Source organism: Grus americana, chromosome 6, assembly GCF_028858705.1.
Source record: "Grus americana isolate bGruAme1 chromosome 6, bGruAme1.mat, whole genome shotgun sequence".
NCBI classification, from domain to species: Eukaryota; Metazoa; Chordata; class Aves; order Gruiformes; family Gruidae; genus Grus; species Grus americana.
The window spans coordinates 15,417,795-15,436,320 of NC_072857.1; the positions used below are offsets into that span (position 1 = coordinate 15,417,795).

Below are 18,526 nucleotides of genomic sequence, written 5' to 3' on the forward strand. Positions count from 1 at the left end.
TTAGGGCCTAAATATTTTTATGACTCTTGATCTAAACTTTTGGAGATCTAGGCCAGGTTTAAGAATCTTTTTGAGCTGAACAAAATGCTTGCTTTCCTGTTGCTTCACTGACTTGTGGCTTTTTTTTCTCTGAAAATGGACAGGTGCAATTTTCTTGCTAAAATACAAAAAGCACATAGTTGAAACTGAAGTGCCAGGAGTGGTCTGTTAACGTGAATAGACAGGAGATTTTGGGGCAACCTGAAGGGAGCTGTTAAAACACCAGGGCCTCCCTCGAATTCACAGCAGAACCAAGGGCACAGGCAGAGTGGCGATCCCCTGTATGGTGCAAAGTGTGAGTGCAGTATCGGGAAAACGACCTGGTTTATCTCAGGATTTCAGGGGAAAAAAATGTGTGTATGTTTGCATGTGCGTGTACGCACATATATGAATAAGAGGCCCAAAGAATCTAAGGCGAACTTTGTCGAGGTCTTTCTGATGGGCAGGGCTTCAGTTAGTATCCAGGAGTATTGCCCTGTGCTCCCCTTGTGTCCCCATGCTTCAGTCAAGGGCTTGGAGGTAACTCTGGTGTCTTCTGCCTGTCTCTGCCCCTCCAGGGGACTCCAACCTGCACTTCAGTAACAGCCACGCGTCCGTCACCCTGGGCAGCCTCCTGGATGACCAGCACTGGCACTCGGTTCTCATAGAGCGCTTCAACAAGCAAGTGAACTTCACGGTGGACAAGCACACCCAGCATTTCCGAACGAAGGGGGATTCAGATCACTTGGATATTGATTATGAGGTGCGTGAAGCCCTTTAGGTTATAACCCGGGAGAGGAGGCTGAATTGGTGTAGAATGAATGTGGTGGAAAACCACCACCCTACGAGCTGTTTCTTTCCAGCAAAGATCTTTTCTTTATTTAATATTTTCTTCCTAGAGAGCTTCTTTCATAGTTAAAAAACATAGACTATGTCAGTGCAACTCTGTATATGACAGTCCAAGAAAATGGCCAGTCTCTGGGCAAATATGCATTAGATTATGATTGCACTTCAAAATACAGCAACCTGGGTTCTAGCCAAATCTTCGGGGAGCAACTGCACTTACCTGTAGGGAGAGGTGCTGTGTCAGCATCTTCATTATGATTTTAATGGGATCATTGTGCACCTTTTCTGGCATCTGATTGACATGACAGTGGGGATACCAGCTCTGAGTTGTGCCTCTGTCCAGCCACCACCTGCTTGGATTACAGCTCTCCACATGGAGATGAGCAGGTAAAGACCTTTGTCTTCCCACTAGGAATGGAAGATCCTGAGCACAGCTGTTGAGACAGCTAGCTCTGACCCAGGTCCCTTCACATCTGGGGCTGTGATGCTGAGTGTCCTGGTCTCGTGAGCCAGAGAAGTTCAGTCAAGGAAGGAGTGAGCAGAGGAGGAAACATCCTGTCTCCCCTTAAAACCCGAGGCCAGTGTGCTCCCCTGTGATGAAGCTAAGTTGTGGCAGGGTGCAGTTTATATCGCTCCAGCAGCTCAGTGCTTATGGCTGATAGTTGGGGAAAAAAAATCTAAAAACTTTCATATCACCATATCTATATGCAAGGCAGTTCCTCATCTCTTCCCCCACCAATGCACACCTGTGTGCAAATTACCCGTGTCCGTTTTTATCACCACGCACTTGCCTACCGAGTCTTGCGAGCCCACACGGCACAGGGTCGTGTTGCACAGTCAGAGCTGTCACCCTGTCTGGATGCATTGGGTTGTCATGGTTCATTGCTTAAGAGACCACAGGTTTCCCCTCTGCACTTGGGATTCATTTCTCTGGAAAGGATCCATTCCCTGCACACCCGAGGGAGAAAAGCAGACGGCTCGGCAGCGGTAGATGCCTGCTGTCTGTTCCTCTCATCTTCCAGCTGAATTTCCCTTCTTTGTGTTTCACAAAGCAGGATGGAGATAGTGGTAGTTGTCCCCTGACACTGTTCAAAATTCTTCTGTACCAAATCATGAGCACATTTGGTAGTGAAGCAGGAGAAAGATACCAAAGTTTTGGGCAGTGAGATTCTAGAACAGCTTCAGACTGAACTAGCAAAGGCCAAAGCTGTAACTGCTTTTAAGATGAAGTTGAGAAAAGCCAAACAGTTGAGTCATCAGCTTTGATAATTTCAAAGTAATAAAATTCCTTGCTTCCTGCTACGAGATTGATGCCAATTAGGGAAAACTCAGGCTCCAATGTAATTTGCAGAACATTTTTCCAGGTGTTCCAAAACAGGGAGCATGGTAGAGAAAATCTTCAGCTGGTGTAAATCAGCATCACGACTGACCTCTGTGGCACTCTGTCCTGGCCCCTGGTGCTTAGTTTTTCACACAGCATGTCGTCTTCCCTTTTGCAATGAGATGATCTTTCAGTCAACGTTACAGCCATACAGTCTACTGAAAGTTTATCTCAGCACACTTTGGGGATTAAAGGCCTTACTGAGGGTAATAAAATCATTAGTTTGGTAATTAAGATTATTACCAATCACAAAAGAAACTGTTTTCTTAATAATGCAGTGACATAATTGATATTGATTTTTCTTCTGGTTTTGAAACCCGGTACAGAGTCCCTAAGCAGGAGACTTAGAGAATAGAACATGAAAGAAGGAAAGTTTGGTGTTTTAAGGAAGAACTAGTGATTCTCACTGGAAAAAAACATTGCTACCACATAAGCCCTCATGCCAATAACAAACCTGCAAGTGATATAAAGTAGCAGTCTGTTTACTCTTTATTTCTCTGAAGTAATCAATTAATACAGCTGAGGTGCAAGTTCATTAAGGACTTGTTTTCCAAGAAGTGCTTTCAAGGTTATCCAGGGAGGCTTCATTTGCTTATATATACCAGATTGTTAGGTGGAGTGGAAGGAAAAATAACCCCCAAATTTCCCTTTATATTTGTAATAATGAGCTGAGGTGAGTTGTTAGGAGTAGTGACAGAGCAATAAGGCTGACCAGGTTCCAGAAGCCATCAGCACGTCGGCGATGCCGCACAGCAGTGCATGCCCTTGCTGCAGTGGATGCAGCAGGATTGCAGCACAGCTCCCAGTCTGCTGGAAGCACTGTGAAGTCTGGTGGCTGCAGGATCCCCGTCTGCATTATATCACTCACAATGCTGCTGGCTGCGATGGGAAAAACGAATAAAAACCCAGAGGTACCACCAGTAAGACTTTGCCAGAAAGACTGGTGGAGCTACTTAAAAATGAGCTGTGTCATCTGGAAAATGAAAATAGGATTATCAAAGTTTTTTGGGTTGTGGGGTTTGGTATTTGTTTGTTTGGGTTTTTTCTTTCTTCTTTTTCTTAGGAATCTAATTATGCTCCAAGGATTTTGGAAGCTTTATTCTCTTAGGCTCTTTGTCCTCCCAGGGCTGGCAGCCCTCCAGTTGATGATGAGATATAATCTACACAATACTAGCATCTTCCAGTAGTTAGACACCAGCACAGTAGAAGTTTTGTTTAAATGTGTAACCTGCACAACTTCTCCATCACACTGCTCAGTCCCAAATACTACGTGCGAGTATTGTAAAGACCAAACCACAGCGAAATTTAGGGAAAACGATTGCAAGGTGCAAATGGGGTAGTTTGTGTGTGTGATACTACCCTCCACTGGCTGAAACCAGAACTGTTCAGATACGTGCTTGGTGGAAAGGGGTGACTCCAGCTCCCAGGTGACCCCAGTGCTCTGTGGGCAGGAAGAGTTTATTCCCCCATTGCTCAGGGGTTCCTGGCCGCTGTGGGCCGTTTGAATGTTACCTTGTGCGTTGGGTGTTCCTGGGTGGGGGGGAGCTGGTGGTGCTAGGCTGGCGAAGCGGTGTGTCAAGGCACTTAAGCTGTTTCCAAATAAGTCAGCTGTCTGTGGCAGCAGCGTTTCTCCAACAGCTGTAACGCTATGCAGCCTGTAATTCCCGTGTTGGGCAGCCAGGACCTGCTTCGTGCTCTGAGATGATGCTGTTAATGTGACTTGGTTCTTAGATAATATCCTGGCTGGCTGCACAGAGTGTGGCTCTGCCCTCTTGCTTTTGGGGCGATAACTAAATACTGTTCTTATTCTTTCCAAAAGCTCAGTTTTGGTGGGATTCCTGTTCCGGGGAAACCAGGAACCTTTCAGAGGAAAAACTTCCACGGGTGCATTGAGAACCTTTATTACAACGGAGTCAATATAATTGACCTGGCAAAGAGGCGCAAACCTCAGATCTATACTGTGGTAAGAGATGATAACGTCTGCTTTCCTTCTTTGCTTCTCTGCTGTTGGTGCTGCTGGCTGCACTTAAGGAATGAAGCTCAGATTTAGATAGCTACGGGCATAATTAGCTTGTTAAAATGATATTGCTGAGGCTAACACCAGCCAGTGCTGACTGCTGTGGTGAGAGTTATTGGAAGACACATGTGGAAACTAATACATTTCTCTGACTTTCCAGGTGTATTAGAATTTACAGAATTAAAATGTCTCTTTTTGATGGTATGGTAGAAGTCATAGAGACTTTTTTTTTGGTTAACTCAGATTAAAATCTTATTTTCTGAACCATTTCCCATCGCTGTTGTGGTGTACAGTAGTAGCAAAATTTTATTCTGTTATGTGAGTTGGTATTATAGAGAAGAATAAATGTTTCTTTTATTATTAGAAATATTTTCCTTTGTGCTGCCCCTTAAAGTCAGTCTATTGGCAGTTCTGAGAACCATTGACCTGGTCCTAGTGTCTCTAAACATGGGAGAGTAAAGCAAAAGGAGCTATGGTTTATCCAGCCTGCTAACATAAAACCTAAATGTAACTTCACACCTAATAATGCCCAAAATTACAGATACATTTAACTATATAATGAGCAAATTAAGGAACGTTTTCTTTCGTAAGAAGAGGGAACTGTACACTCCCATGCAGCCTTGACAAATTGTAAATATTTCAGCTTTGTTTAGCTTGTGCCTCCCTCCTGCACCATGCTTTGATATCTGCCTTTTGGCTAATATTGTGTCTTTAGAGAACGTGGAGATGAAACTGCTTCTGGCTCTCATGGCATCTTCTAGTTTGTATTATTGTGTATAAACAGACTGAAGCTACAACAAAGCAAGCCAGAAAACCACAAGAAGTCTTTCCTTTCCTCACTTTCCCTGCCTAGGGCAAGGCTGAATACACAGGGAAATGGAAAATGGAAAGGTGGTGGGTGAGAAGTCCTGCATTGTGTTGCTAGCAGTCAAGACTGCCTCCAGGATGCTCCCCTAGCCTGGGACTGAGAGACTTTGCTTTAATAACCTCAAAGTTTGATTGCTTTGACTCAGGACTCTAAGGCACAAATCTTATGAACTGTGTTAAATTGCTCTTCCCCTCAGCTTACTTTCTAAGAGGAGGAAAGAGTCCTGATCTGCTTCTTAGGTCATTAAACAGCTGCTTGTTTTGCCAGCTGGGTAATAGGAAGGCCTTCCTGAAGGGGAAAGGAAAAACTTTGTAATGTGCTTTTTCTATGAAGGGTATTGCCTGGGTATAACATGGCCCCAAGCAATGAAACTCTGTTATCACAATACTTGATTCAGCCAATGCTAGATCGAAGGTGTAGGAACGTAAGGTAGAGGGGATGTGCCCCCATCCTTCAATGTCCCTCACAGAAGCGATGATTTTAATGCAACAGTTTTCAAAGGCTGGCTGCTGTACTGCATTTTGCAAGATATATGAGCTGCTGTGTCTGTGACACTTGTGTATGCAAAGTGCCTGGAAAGGTCGCCACACTGACAGTGCCTCATAATCTTAGATGAACATCCTTCTCTAGGAAACAGCTCCCGTAAGTCTGTTGTTTTCCAACATCCTTTCCATCACAGTTGTTTGTCTCCTCTAGCAACTCTCAGGTACTTCCAGCTTTCACAGGCTGATCTCCTTCTCCCATCTTTCTGCTCTTCCTCACTGCTTAGCAATTTACTTACTCTAATTAAAATAACTTGTTCTTGCTAAATGTAGTCTTTTGCCTGCCAGATTTCCTCTGCACTAAATGCTTTTACTCGAAGCTCACTGAGGTTTTTAAGCAACAATCCATATCCCCAGGGAGCTGCAAGCTTCCCTGCTTCACGTCTTTGTAGTTGCTAAGGTTGTCTGGAGTGGAAATGTGCTGAAAGGAACAGCACAGAAGAATAAGTACAGCAGAGACTTGGAATCACACTTCTTTCAACATGTTGTGTACTTGTGTTCCCTCTCTCCAAGCTGGAGATCACTGGAGATGGTTCTGCATCATTAGCCCTCAAAATACCTTTGTCTCCTAACAAAAGATATTTCAGGACAGTTAAAACTGTCCAGGTAAACTGGACATTTTGGGATTAGAAAGCCATTAATGCTCAGAAACATTAGTGTTTGCCTCCAAAACAGGCAGACTTCAATACTCAGTCTCTGCTTCATTCTCTGTGCCTTTGTGGATGTTGACACAGTCAGTGAGCCAAACTTGTGGGTCTTCATACCCATCAACTTTGGGTTTTTTACTGTTGACATCTTTCACACAAGCAGGAGAATGATACATCAGCTTTGGAAGTATAGATTTCCTCTTATGAAGTAGTTCCTCATCCATATAAGTAATGGTCCCAAATTAGCTGCATTTAAAGTCGGAGGGAGAAACTACAGATTGTCAATAACAGAGTACTGTACAATGTATCGTACTCTTGGGTGGTGGCCGTGATTATCATTCCGCCTGTTCTTTTCTGTAACTCATTTGCAGTTTTCAGACTTGCAATAAATTCCCTTGAGAAGACATCTCAAGATAACGAGGCAGCCTGTCTCTTTGAACTGGAACTTTCCTTCAGAATTCCATTTTTATATTGCCTGATACTTAACCTCTCTCTGTGGTAGCCCTGTCTATTTGGACAGGCTATCTATTTTCTCTCTGGGGTTTCTTCTGTCCCTGATGGCATGTTGTGGGGTTTTTTGTTGTGGGTTTGTTGCTGGGTTTTTTTCCCCTTCCCAGTGTTGTTGACTGTGGAGAAATGATAAGAGATCCTTTATTTGCTCTCCGGAGTGATTACTGGTTTTAATTGCGAGAGGTTATGAGAAGTCAAATATCTGTAATTACTACTGCTATGGTCATAGGGCTGGACCATTGGGAAACCTCAGAAAATGCTTTAAAGTAATAATCTCAAGATCTGCCCTATTTACCAGCCGTCTTCTCAGCACAAAAGAAGTGCAGACTGCCCATTATGAGAAATTGTACAGCAGTTATTTGCACTTCTTGTGCAAGTAGTTAGGGGCAGGAAAATACACTAGTAGGAGGCACATTTACAGGAAGTGGCAAAGGACTTATCCTTCACAGAAGGATATTTGACCTGTTGATATCTGGGATGGTGAAGTCCTTGTTGAAGGATTTTGTGCTTGTTAAGAGTGTATGTAGATGCAGAAGGAGATGGGACAAGTTCCAGGAAGAGAAATCCATTGAGAATTGCTAAATACATCTGACTGAGGGTGTAGTTAAGAGAAAAATAGCTATAGTATCCTGGCCACCAGTGGTTACCTACTGCTAGATTTAGGTTGCACCTTTAGAAACTGCTCTAATGTGACCTGTGGCCAGGGTCTTAAGTTTCTCATGTGTCACTGATTTGTGATGCCAAAATAAGAAGCTGTCTGGCTGAAGAAAACCAATGAAGAGGTCCTGAAAAGATGTTGTGTTTGATCTTCTCAATGCTCCACCCTAGGTACTCACTGAAATTGAGGAAAACCCTACCCCCTTTTCCCTTCCGTTACATTCAGCTAATAGGAATTGGAGTTGTATTTTTATTTAGCAGAGCTAACCCTGCACTGACTTGAGAGGAGCGCAGGATATTTGTAAGGCAGAAGTTGTCAGCCCTCAGATATGCTTGAATTTCTACGTCGGCCTGCCATGTTGAATCTGGGAGTGACAATTCAGCACAGCAAGGGATGTGGTGACATGTAAATGCATCACTGTAGTGCCTCAGGGAAATAACCAATTGCCAGCTTCAAAGAGCAAGGAAAGATACCTAGTGACAGGAGAATGTAAACTAATAATTCATTCCCTTTATAGAGAATCCAAACATGCTATTTTATTAAGCTGATTTGAGATACCTTCATCCTGAGAAGAATTTACTTGTCTACACACGTCTCGTTCTACCAAAGTGCTATTGCAAGCGTTGATGTATCTATGAATATCAGGCTAGCGATTTGTGAAAGCCCCTGGTAGGGTTTGGAGAACCAGGTGTTAGATATATCTTTTATTTTTTATTTTTCATTGCTTTTTGCACTGCAATCAGACTATAGGAATCATAAATAAAAAAAGTTGGAACTATTTAGAGACATTTATAACAATTTCTTATAGGACTAAGTTGAATTTATTAAAAAAAAGTTTTATGCAATTATTTAATGAAAGCATGAGTCAGGCACATTAAAAAGAGAACTGAATTTGCTGTCTTTAGATAAGGCAGGTGAACTCAGATTCCAGAAATATTTGGTTCCTGTAAAAATAGCTTTTTATGGTTTATTCTGTCTTCCTGTCTGCTCTCTGGGTCTTCAGATGAGTCTCCTTCACATCCTACCTGCAGTGTGGAATACTAAGAAAGTCTATATAAATAGCATTCATTTTAAGGTCCCGTTTTATTGTTGCTGAATAGTATAACAGGATTGTTTTGACAGAAATTAAGTGTGTCACCTCAATCGAGGTCTTGAAATAAAGTCTATTTAAACGACAGTTTTCCCATTGATTTCAGTTGGCTTTGTCTACATTTCTAAAGACTTTCAGTCTGTAAATATTTAATCCAGCATGTAGCTGCAATAACAAACTCTCCTTTTCCTGATATAAAAGTTTCTTTCTGTTAGGATTTTTGTAGTTGTGATGACTGCAAATGAAGCAAGTCTTTCAGGGAGAGAGACCGTATTTTTTTATAAGACTAGTTGACATATGCAGAAAAAAATGACACTTTTTGAGCAAACAAGGCCTTTTTGAGAGTCATCAGCCTTCAGCAAATTACAGGTTAGAAACAATTGTTCAGAGTTTAATTTATTGCATTATCTAGGTAGTCAAATTGAGTGAATAGGGCAGTTAGTACCTGCTGAGCAGAGGAGGATGTTTCAAGGCAGGAGGCGATAAGGCTGTTAGTCCCTGTAGGAGAGCAAGAGAGATGGCTAATTATTGTCATAGAAGTTAGCAGGGGATAAGGAAAATGGGGGAGAATGTAATTTGCTGTAAAGGCAAGGCTTAAATGTTGGGGTTTTTTGGTGGTGTGTTGGTTTTTTGTTGCTTTTTTTTTTTAAGGTCTTACTCCATTTACTAAGGCCCTGGGAACTGCTTTGTACTTGGCTGCCTGGTATAACAGAAAGAGGCAAGCTGACCCCGTCACAGTCAAGACCCTGGAGTGTGTTCATACCAACCATTTAGGCTGGTGCTGTGCTATGATACACAGATGATTGGAATTTAAAAGAGGAAAATTTAATAAAGAAAGCAAACAAACAAAAGCTGATAAAATAGAAAAGTGCATAGAAAGCAATTCTTAAGGTAGATGTGGCTCTGTTTTCATAATAATAATTAAAAAAAAAAATCTGCTTGCTGCTGTGGTTTGTTCCAGGTAATGAAAACCTAATAAGCTGTAGATCAGTTTACCTTGAACTGGAACAAAAATTGGGCTTCGGTTGTGCTAATTTTCCAGTTTGATCTAAGACATCTATCTTATTCACTTCTGGCAAGGTGAATTCGGAAGTCTGGCTTCATTCCTGCTTGTTGTTCAAAGGAGCAAAAATATTAAGTGGTCTATATTTTTTTTTTTTGGTGTTTCCGCCTGTGCTCTTTTTTCCCCTCTCCTGTGTGAGGGAAATGATGTATGATTTTTCCAAATTAGCTCTATATTTGCTCCCATCTTTTGTCAGCAACTCTTAGTTATTGTACTATATAATGAAACAATAATGTACAGTTACTATGGGCATAAAAATGGTAAAATCCTTTGTTCCACTTCTGGCCAGTCACATAGTTAGCTTAGGAGTCTGAGATAATGAACATCCAGAAATGTCTAGCCAAGCATCTCATCCCTGATTCTGTCACGGTCACAATGTTTCAGATTTTTTTTAAGCTTTCTTTTTGGTTAAATGCTACTTTTTCCACATAGGAGCATTATCTTAATGTAAACAACCGAAGTCAATGTGATAAACAATTAGCACTTAATTGACACCTAGAGTGAATGAAGAGAGGGCAGGGGTGATTATCAGGATATGTTAGTTTCAATGAAACTTGGATCAGGAAAGCTTTGATTTCCATCATGAAATTTTGCTCAGGGAAAGAAACCCACCTCGGTATAGGAACTTCTCTTAAAATGTGAGCCCTGCTCTTGGGATGAGCTAGGTGCTCCCTCAGTAATTCAAGTAACACCATGTGTCTTGGTGCTCCCACATCCTGTTTGAAGACGTTTGCACCAGTATTTCAGAAGGCTGGAGCGGGTAGCTCACTTTGATTTGCTTTTCATTAGGTGCTTAGCAATGTCTTGATTTGAGTACTTGAAATCTATGTGGGTGTCCTGACATCTGTTCTGCTTGAGATAGTTAATTTTAAAAAAAGGATTTGAAGGGATCTGCCCAATTCTTAAAATCCAGTTGCTCAGAGTTGAATGACAATCTTTCATCTTATCCTTTTAAAACTGCAACAGAGGTCACCTTTTTCCTTTGTTGCTCTCTTTGCAAATTCATCTGCAACCTCAGTCTCTTCACAGCTAGAAATAGTCCTTCAATTTCCAAGCTGGAGATATTCTTGCCAGTTTACCCACATTTGTATGTCAGCCAGGCCTGGGATTTTAGTCCCCTTACTTGTCATAGGAAATCCTCCTTTCTAATCCTCTGCAGAAAACAAGATATCCTTTCTATTGGATAGTATCCATAGAGTGATTAATGAGGAAAGTAAGTGCCCATTTGATGCTCTAACCCGCAGGTAGAATGAGAGCTCAGAAATACTCATTTATTGTTTTTCCTGTTCAAGCTGTGATCTTGGCCTGTATCCTTTGGTAGGCTAAATGCTGAGGATTTTAGTTCAGCTGTCAGTTTGAATAATTTCCCAAGCACATATTACTTTTGGTTAGTATTCTGTGAGAGCGAGGGGGATGTGTAAGAAACTCATCACCAATTGCCCTTACTGTGGTGGTGTAGCAGTCTTCTGTCTTTATTGAATAGTACATAAAGCTACATGAAGAAAGGCCAGAAAAGACTGAAATGGTTTGTTAAAGTTATACAGGGTTCATTGAAGTCCTGCAGAAGTCACTGGAAAGACTCCAGTCAGTTTTGGATGTGGCTTATGGCTCAGAGGATCTTCTATGTAATCCACTTTTATCCTCATCACTTAAAAAGGGAATGGAAGAACATAGCTGTTAATAGGAAAGGCTCTGATTCTTCCTTAAAATGCTCTAACATGCTGTCACCTGTTAATTCAACATCTTACTTGAACAAGAACTACCTCTGCAACCGTACCCTGCCTGCAAAATCTGGGGTGCTTGCATTCTTGTCTTGAGACACGTGTCATGGCAGCCAGTGAACAAATTGCAAGTATCTTCATTGCATTTCTAGGTTCAGAAGGTTTCTCTTGTAAGAACAATAAGAACTCTTTTGAAAGATTTCATTATTAGAGGAGCCATTAATCAGTCTGGAGATGATGGACTCAACAGAATTCTCAAGCACCACATGATAGCTGGAGTTTCCAGCAGCTGGGTAGAGCTGAGCGTCTCCTTTATTTTCTCTAGAGATTAGACTCTTATCCCATTTCCTAGCCAATGAGCTTTTACTTCTCAGTAGAACTGGGTTCAATTATAAAATCAAGTGTCTGCCAGAAGTCTTGCATGTACCCTGAAGAGTTCCAGAACTGCTGCCAATTAAAGCAAAATGTTCTTGATCAGATGCAGTTTTAGGGGAAGCTGTTTACTTTTCTGACTTAGAACTGCTGGATTAATTTGTATGAGAATAACATTCAGGGCAAAATTAACAGGTTTTGTAATGGGAACCTATCTCACCTCAGTGGACAAACGTTTTTCAAAGTAACCATTGTGTATTTCTTTTTCAAATATTCATATTGTCTCTAGAAAGGTAGACAGCATTGGTCAATGTAAGGACATCAGCAGCTGTTGTTGGTGTGTATTAACTACATCATCTGGTTTTGCTCTGGAATGCTGCTTTAGGAAGGTATTTCCCTCCTAAGCAAGTCAGTTGAACTGATTTAAGTTCCCATGACATCAATTGCTTTATTTAATATTTTTTTCCCAAATGTCCTGGTTTTTAGCTCTTACTAAAATTAGTTATGGACTTTACAATTCTTGAATAAGAGCAAAAAAAATACCTCGCTAAAAGCACCCCCCGAAAGGCAAACACGTCTCTTTTCTATCCCCCAAATGTACCTTTAATCCCATGCACACAGAATATTGCAGCACTGCCTTTATGCATTCCCCCCTGCTTGTTCTTGGGGCAGGTGGGATCACACCTGCTCTGCCTCAGCGTAGTCAGTGGAGAGGCAACAAAGCTTGAAGTCTCACCAGATTAAGCATGGGAGGAGACGCGCAGGTCCTGCCCATGTGTCCTAGCATTGACCATGGGTTCGGTCAGCGCTCTTTGCTGCTTCTGTCCTAGGATAAGACTTCTGTGCGGATCCCAGATGGCATGAATTACTAGCTAGTGTGAATGACTAGAGTGTTGCTGAGTTTTTCAAGGGGTCACAGCAGTCCATGAGTTTAGGACCAGTTGCATGTGCCAAGAACCTCACATCAAAAGCAGGCAGAAATTTGACGTTATATTTGGGCCCATGCATATGCATCAGGGATACTTTGCTATGGTGCTGCTGCAAACAGCTGAAAGCATATGGACTACACAAGGATTTTAAGGCTTTTTTTAAGGTTGTCTGAAAGTTTGTTGTGCATTGCAAACGTGTTCTTTCAACTTAGCATTCACCTTCTCCGGCACCATTGAGACAGTCTAGGCATGGTTTGTTCTGCTGATAGGTAAAAATCTGCAGAGCTTTCAGACAAAAAATCCTATCCGAATGTTGCAAATCCTCCCCTCTACAGTCTTGCGTTTTGTTACAGCCTCCCACTGCCAGTGAAGCAAATTAGATGCTTGAGTGCAGACTCAGATAATGTTTGAACTTTTCTCCAAGCTCCGGTGTATGTATGTATAAGATCTGTAAATGTCTAGTACTTTGTGTGGAGTTACTTGAATCACTGTAAATGTCTAAAATTCCAAAGAAAATTTGTCATCGGCATTTTAAATGTCTAAACCTTTAAAAAGCTCTAGAGAAAGTTAACCGTATTTGTTTATACCACTGCAGTTGACTGTCTTATTTTTCTGTAATTTGTCATGAATTTGATTGAAAATGGAGGTGGAAATATAACAACAATAACAAAAAAAAGCCTGTGGCATCTCTTATGCAGGCAAAACCCAGCAGGTAGTAGAAACTTTTTAAAGGTTGAGAGCAAATTTCCATCCTACTTCCCATCTGACTAATGTTCAGGTGAGTTTGGATAAGTTTATATCTCAAAACTCATTCTAACGTGATATACCCATGGATGCCTTTTCTTATTGCTAAATCTGGTATGTAGCATTCTCACCGAACAGGGCAGGGAATACATAAATAGCTTGATATAGATATATATCTACCAAGGGTTGTTTCATCCGGTGATAACTTGGTCTCTTTCTGGCACTTTATTTATTTTCCATTTTAAAATAAAGACTAGAAAGACATTTGAACATGATAGGAAACAGTTCCATCAGCTGTCTGAAATTTCAGAGAGGAATTCCCCAAGCACTGTGCAACTTCCTACATATCCATCAAGTGCTGTTCATTATAATTATCCTGTTAGAGTGAGGTACCGGCTCTGATGAGAAGCAGCACCATGGAGGAAGCCTTTTACTCCGATGTTTTTCTCAGATTCATTCCAGTTGGTATTTTACAAAGCAGCCTAGTTCAAAGCAAGCTGGCTGCAACAATCTCCTGGAGTGGCTTTGAAAGACATGGCTCCTTAAATGCATCCTGGCTTTATATATTGTTAAGGTTTTATTACATGGCTTGAATGACCTGGTTGGGTAATCTATAATGGCTGAACAAAATGGTGGAGTCATTTCTTCCACAAACTACAGTGATCCATGCCGGTACAGATTCTGCTGACTGCTTTGAGTAAATGTGCTGCTCTTCTGGGCAAATAGCTCCTTTGATTCCAGGGCGGGATGACTGAGGTAATCAACTAAGTTTGATATTGAAATGGTGTTGGATTTTACCATGCTTGCTGTGCATGTAATGTTTTAATAATTCCTCAAAATGCCCCATGGAAACCGTGGGACCTAGCACTGGCCAGGAAATCTCACTATTGCTTCATCCCATTATAAGTACTCTATTCAAATGACTTTTTCTTTGAGTTTCCTTAATTTGAAAGAGTTTCAGAATAATTATTTTTAATTATTTGCATTGTTGTTATAAAGTGAACTTTTATTATTTGGAATAGCACAGTACTGTGTTACTTTAGGTAAAAGAAAACATAACCAGTGCTGCTACTGCAAGTTATATATTGAATATTTGAAATAAACTGAGAAAATTTGCCTCATCTTTTGACTCATGTAGTAGATTCAAGTAAATGTGGGAGTTTTTACTTTTGAGATTATGTAGCGTTGGTGTAAATGGGAAAAAAAAAAGTACTGTCATTAATGGATGTATTTTGGCTTATATTTGGAAAAAATCTACTCTGTTTGGTAGGATCTCTGTGCGTTGGAGGATGCTTTGTTTTTTCAATTGCAGCTTGCCTTGTTCACACCCCTGTAGTCCCATCAGTGCAGAGCCAACACAGGACATTTGTATCACATCCTGCAGCACGTGAAAGTGCAAGCAGACTTGCTGTTCCTTTGGTGTCAGTTCCTGAAGTCAACATAGATCCAAATGAGTTTGATTTTCTTGACATAAAGCTAAACTTGAGCTTGAAACGGGAGGTGCTGGGAAGCACAAAGCAGATGTGGCTACATGGAGATGATCTCTCTGGGCTAGCAAATAAGCCCTTCTGCACCCAGGCATGGTCTTGATATGGGACATTTAGATATGTTTAGATCCCTCTGAGAATTGAGAGTTTGATTTTTTTTTTTAATCCCCCCCCCCCATTTGAGGTGAAAGTAAAATTTTACTGTCAGATGTGTTTTTCCAGAATGAACAGATACATTTCCTAATGAGTTCCAAAGATTTGTGTCTGAATAAGAATACCTATTTCAGCCTTGAGGGCCATTAGAAATACAATGATCTTATTTAACTATGGATGTTTTGGGATGACCAAAAAAAAAATCATATTGATTACCTTTGATTTTTATTTTTTGCAGGGGAACGTGACCTTTTCTTGCTCAGAACCACAAATTGTTCCTATCACCTTTGTCAGCACCAGTCGAAGCTACTTGCTGCTACCCGGCACTCCTCAGATTGATGGTTTGTCAGTCAGCTTCCAGTTTCGAACATGGAATAAAGACGGCTTACTTCTGTTCACCCAGTTGTCTGAAAATTCAGGACCTCTCTTAGTTTATCTCCGTGGTGGAAGATTGACTCTACTTATTCAGAAAGAGACGGAGAACCGAGTGGAAATCAGTGAAGGTACTTAATTTTTGTTTACTCTCACCTTTCTCCCTTTAAAACACAAAGGTCTAACCCCACATAATGAAAGGATGGTGAAATAAGGAAGCACCCAATCTTCCTTTCTCTTTTCAAATTGTCTTTTGCTTTTCAGTGGTAGAACCACTCTGTGCACCTTGAGGTAGATCTAAGCATGAAAAGTTGGCATTCTGAGATCTCCGGGCTCAGCCTACCTGACAATTAGTTCAGCCTCTGTGTTCTTAAACAATCACACTAAATTTTCTTCAGTCAGATCACATGAAGACCTTCCTGTTTCCTGTCCTCAGATTGTGCTGAATTCAGCTGGGAGCCAGCTCAGCCCCTGCACTGTTCCCCAGCACAAGTTAAGGCAGCTACGACTGTAGCTTTACTCTCTCCCTTTACGCTACGCTTAAAGGAGTGACTGATCATGGGCTTCCTCTCCTCACACTCCCTCCCTGACCTCCTTAGCCAGTTTGCAAGTTGCTTTGTGCAGTGCAGCTGCTGGGACACAGGAGGGTGAGATGGGGTTCCCTCTCTGACTTAAAATTTAGGGGAAATTGCTTGTGAACGCTTACCAGAACAGCTATGCATTGGCTCCCACAGACAACAGGGAAACAATTTCAGACTGTACAACACAGGCAGGATCAGAGTGGCCAAGCTGCCATCCCAGTGTGACCTATATGAGCCATGCTGGCATCCCAAACAGAAATGTTCTTAGCCCAGGGCCTTTGCACATCCCTTGCTGCTATGCAGCCACCCTGGGTTGGGAGACTGGGAAATTCATTTTCTGTGTAGGTTGAATACACAATTTCCAAAGGCGGAGGAGTAATAGACTGATGGAACTCAGGTGGAACTAAATAATAATAATAGTATTTTCTAAAAGAGCAGCTGTTTAAAAATACATAACATTAAAATATTCCCAGTACAGATTAAAAGAGGGCAGATGTGTCTATTAAAAGAAGCAGAGATAAAATCTGACAGAGTTGTCAAAGCAGGGCTGTTCCGTATGCGTGTTTCATTCCCCTTTATGATAGAAAATGAGGCAGCCCTGCATCTATCCTTATTCATGTAGATTGCTACAGCCTTAGATTGCTGCAACTGAATGCTAAAACCTGAATTTCCAGCCTTTATTGCAGTCCTAATTAAATTGTTGACAAAGCTGAGACAATGTCAATATTTGGTTGGATGTATTTGTTTTTATGTAGTTCTGAAATCATGAACCCGAGCCCAGCCTCTGGTGCTATCCAAAACATTACTAAAATGCCTACTTACACATGGAAAATATGCAGAAATTGCAAGTGCCATGTTCTGCAGATGTCAGGTACTCGCAGTAAACTCATGCTTGCTCAAGAATGGACCTATTTTTGCCCAAAATGGGACCTATTTTGTTTTGACATCTTTTCAAACTTCAGCAACATATTTCACTTCAAAATGCACTTGTTCTAGTTGAAAAATCATCCATTTTTGCTGGGAAACCAGCTTCTTATTCTATGGAAATTGTGCATGCGTTAACAGCCATTACTGTGGAAATTGTCTCATTTTCAAATTCGTAATGAAATGGCTTTTCATACACATAACACCCACAATTTTTTTATTTTGTTTTGAACTGTTCTCACACCTCTTTGTGTCACTAAGTGCTCGTTTGTTTCTTCTGAAAGCTACATTAACGAAAAATATTTCATTTAGGGAGGGGAGTAAATACTAGTTGTCTGTGCCTGATCTCAGTGACTCCAGCCTGACGGTAGCATATTTTGAACTGTAATTAGGTTACTTTTGATCCGCACCGGTGTGTGGGAGCTCAGAAGCTTGCCCACTGATTGTCATGGCTGTCAGAATAGAGGTTGTAGAGTTTCTTTGTAGCTGTGTGGTGCTATTTCAAGAGCCATGAGATGCAACACTGATTTTCAGAACAAGGAAAGACAGAGGTTATTTCCTGCTTTGCACAAGTGCCTAGAAGAGAAAGAGGCTACCCAGTACCTTCATAGGTTCCTGGTCAGAGCAACAATCCCAGCTCTCACAAGACCCATGTTGAAATCCAATATAGAAAGGCTTTGGTACATCCATCAATAAGACTGTGTGCTAACTTAGTGCTGAAGGGTTTTAGGAGACACACATCCTACTGATTCCCACTGGAGTTTGTCAGGTTTCAAAGTGGAGCCTGAAACAGGGTATGATCATCTCATTGAATCTAATCTGCAATCTTAGGCACGTGTTTGTACCAGAAGCTCAACAGAGATCTTCTCTTCACACTCCTGTGAGCTATAAGCATTTCCCAACAGACTGAAGATAGATATAAACACCCACAAAATGGTAATAACATGCTACCAGAAAGGTGAAGGGCCTGGCTAGCTTGATGAGTGCCTGCAGTACCAGAAGCAGGTTACGTTAAAATGTGAGATGACCTACTTAAATGGTTGCCAAAGCTTTCCCTTTCTTGGGCCTTTTCCTCTATGCCAGTTTGTTTCCAGAGGTAATGAGTTCAGCTGGCAGTTCTCCCTTTTTTGGGGTCAGCTGCACATTTGTGGTCACGAGTTGGAAGTAAAATGAGGGTTGAAGAACACAGTTGTCTCCTGCACCTCTTTTTTCACTCTTTGTACTTGTCTTTTGCCAGGCACCAATCTCCATGATGGGCTTTGGCATTCTGTTAACATCAATGCCAGAAGACATCGCATTACTCTGACACTGGATAACAACGCTGCCACTGCTAGCCATGCAACCACTGTGTCAAGGATCTACTCTGGGAACAGCTACTATTTTGGAGGTGGGTTGTTTCAGACAGATGCAGATCCTCAGGTGCTCACCATTGAGTTCTCCCCAGGTGCATTCTGTTTGCAGATAAAAGCAAATGTTGCAATATCTGATTTTAGACCCTCTATTGAGCTGCAGTGCGTACAGCGCTGTGGGAAGATTGAAGGGTCTTGGAAGCTCGGATACAAATGGTGTTCTTGCTTGCTATCCATAGGATTTCATCCTTTTA

General features: G+C 41.5%; 1 protein-coding gene across 7 annotated transcripts in view; it reads left to right on the top strand.

Annotated features, from left to right (window-relative positions):
- The window catches only part of CNTNAP5 (contactin associated protein family member 5), a 299,942-nt gene that overhangs the window by 141,241 nt on the left and 140,175 nt on the right, over window positions 1–18,526 (top strand). For all 7 annotated transcript variants that reach the window (XR_008577724.1, XR_008577725.1, XR_008577726.1 and 4 more), the window contains 4 exons: window positions 597–781; window positions 4,065–4,208; window positions 15,285–15,549; window positions 18,161–18,310. Coding sequence is in view for 4 of the 7 variants with exons in the window: in XM_054830600.1 (XP_054686575.1) it covers window positions 597–781; window positions 4,065–4,208; window positions 15,285–15,549; window positions 18,161–18,310 (744 nt within the window). In the remaining 3 variants the exon portion in view is untranslated. The remainder of the gene's footprint in view (window positions 1–596; window positions 782–4,064; window positions 4,209–15,284; window positions 15,550–18,160; window positions 18,311–18,526) is intronic.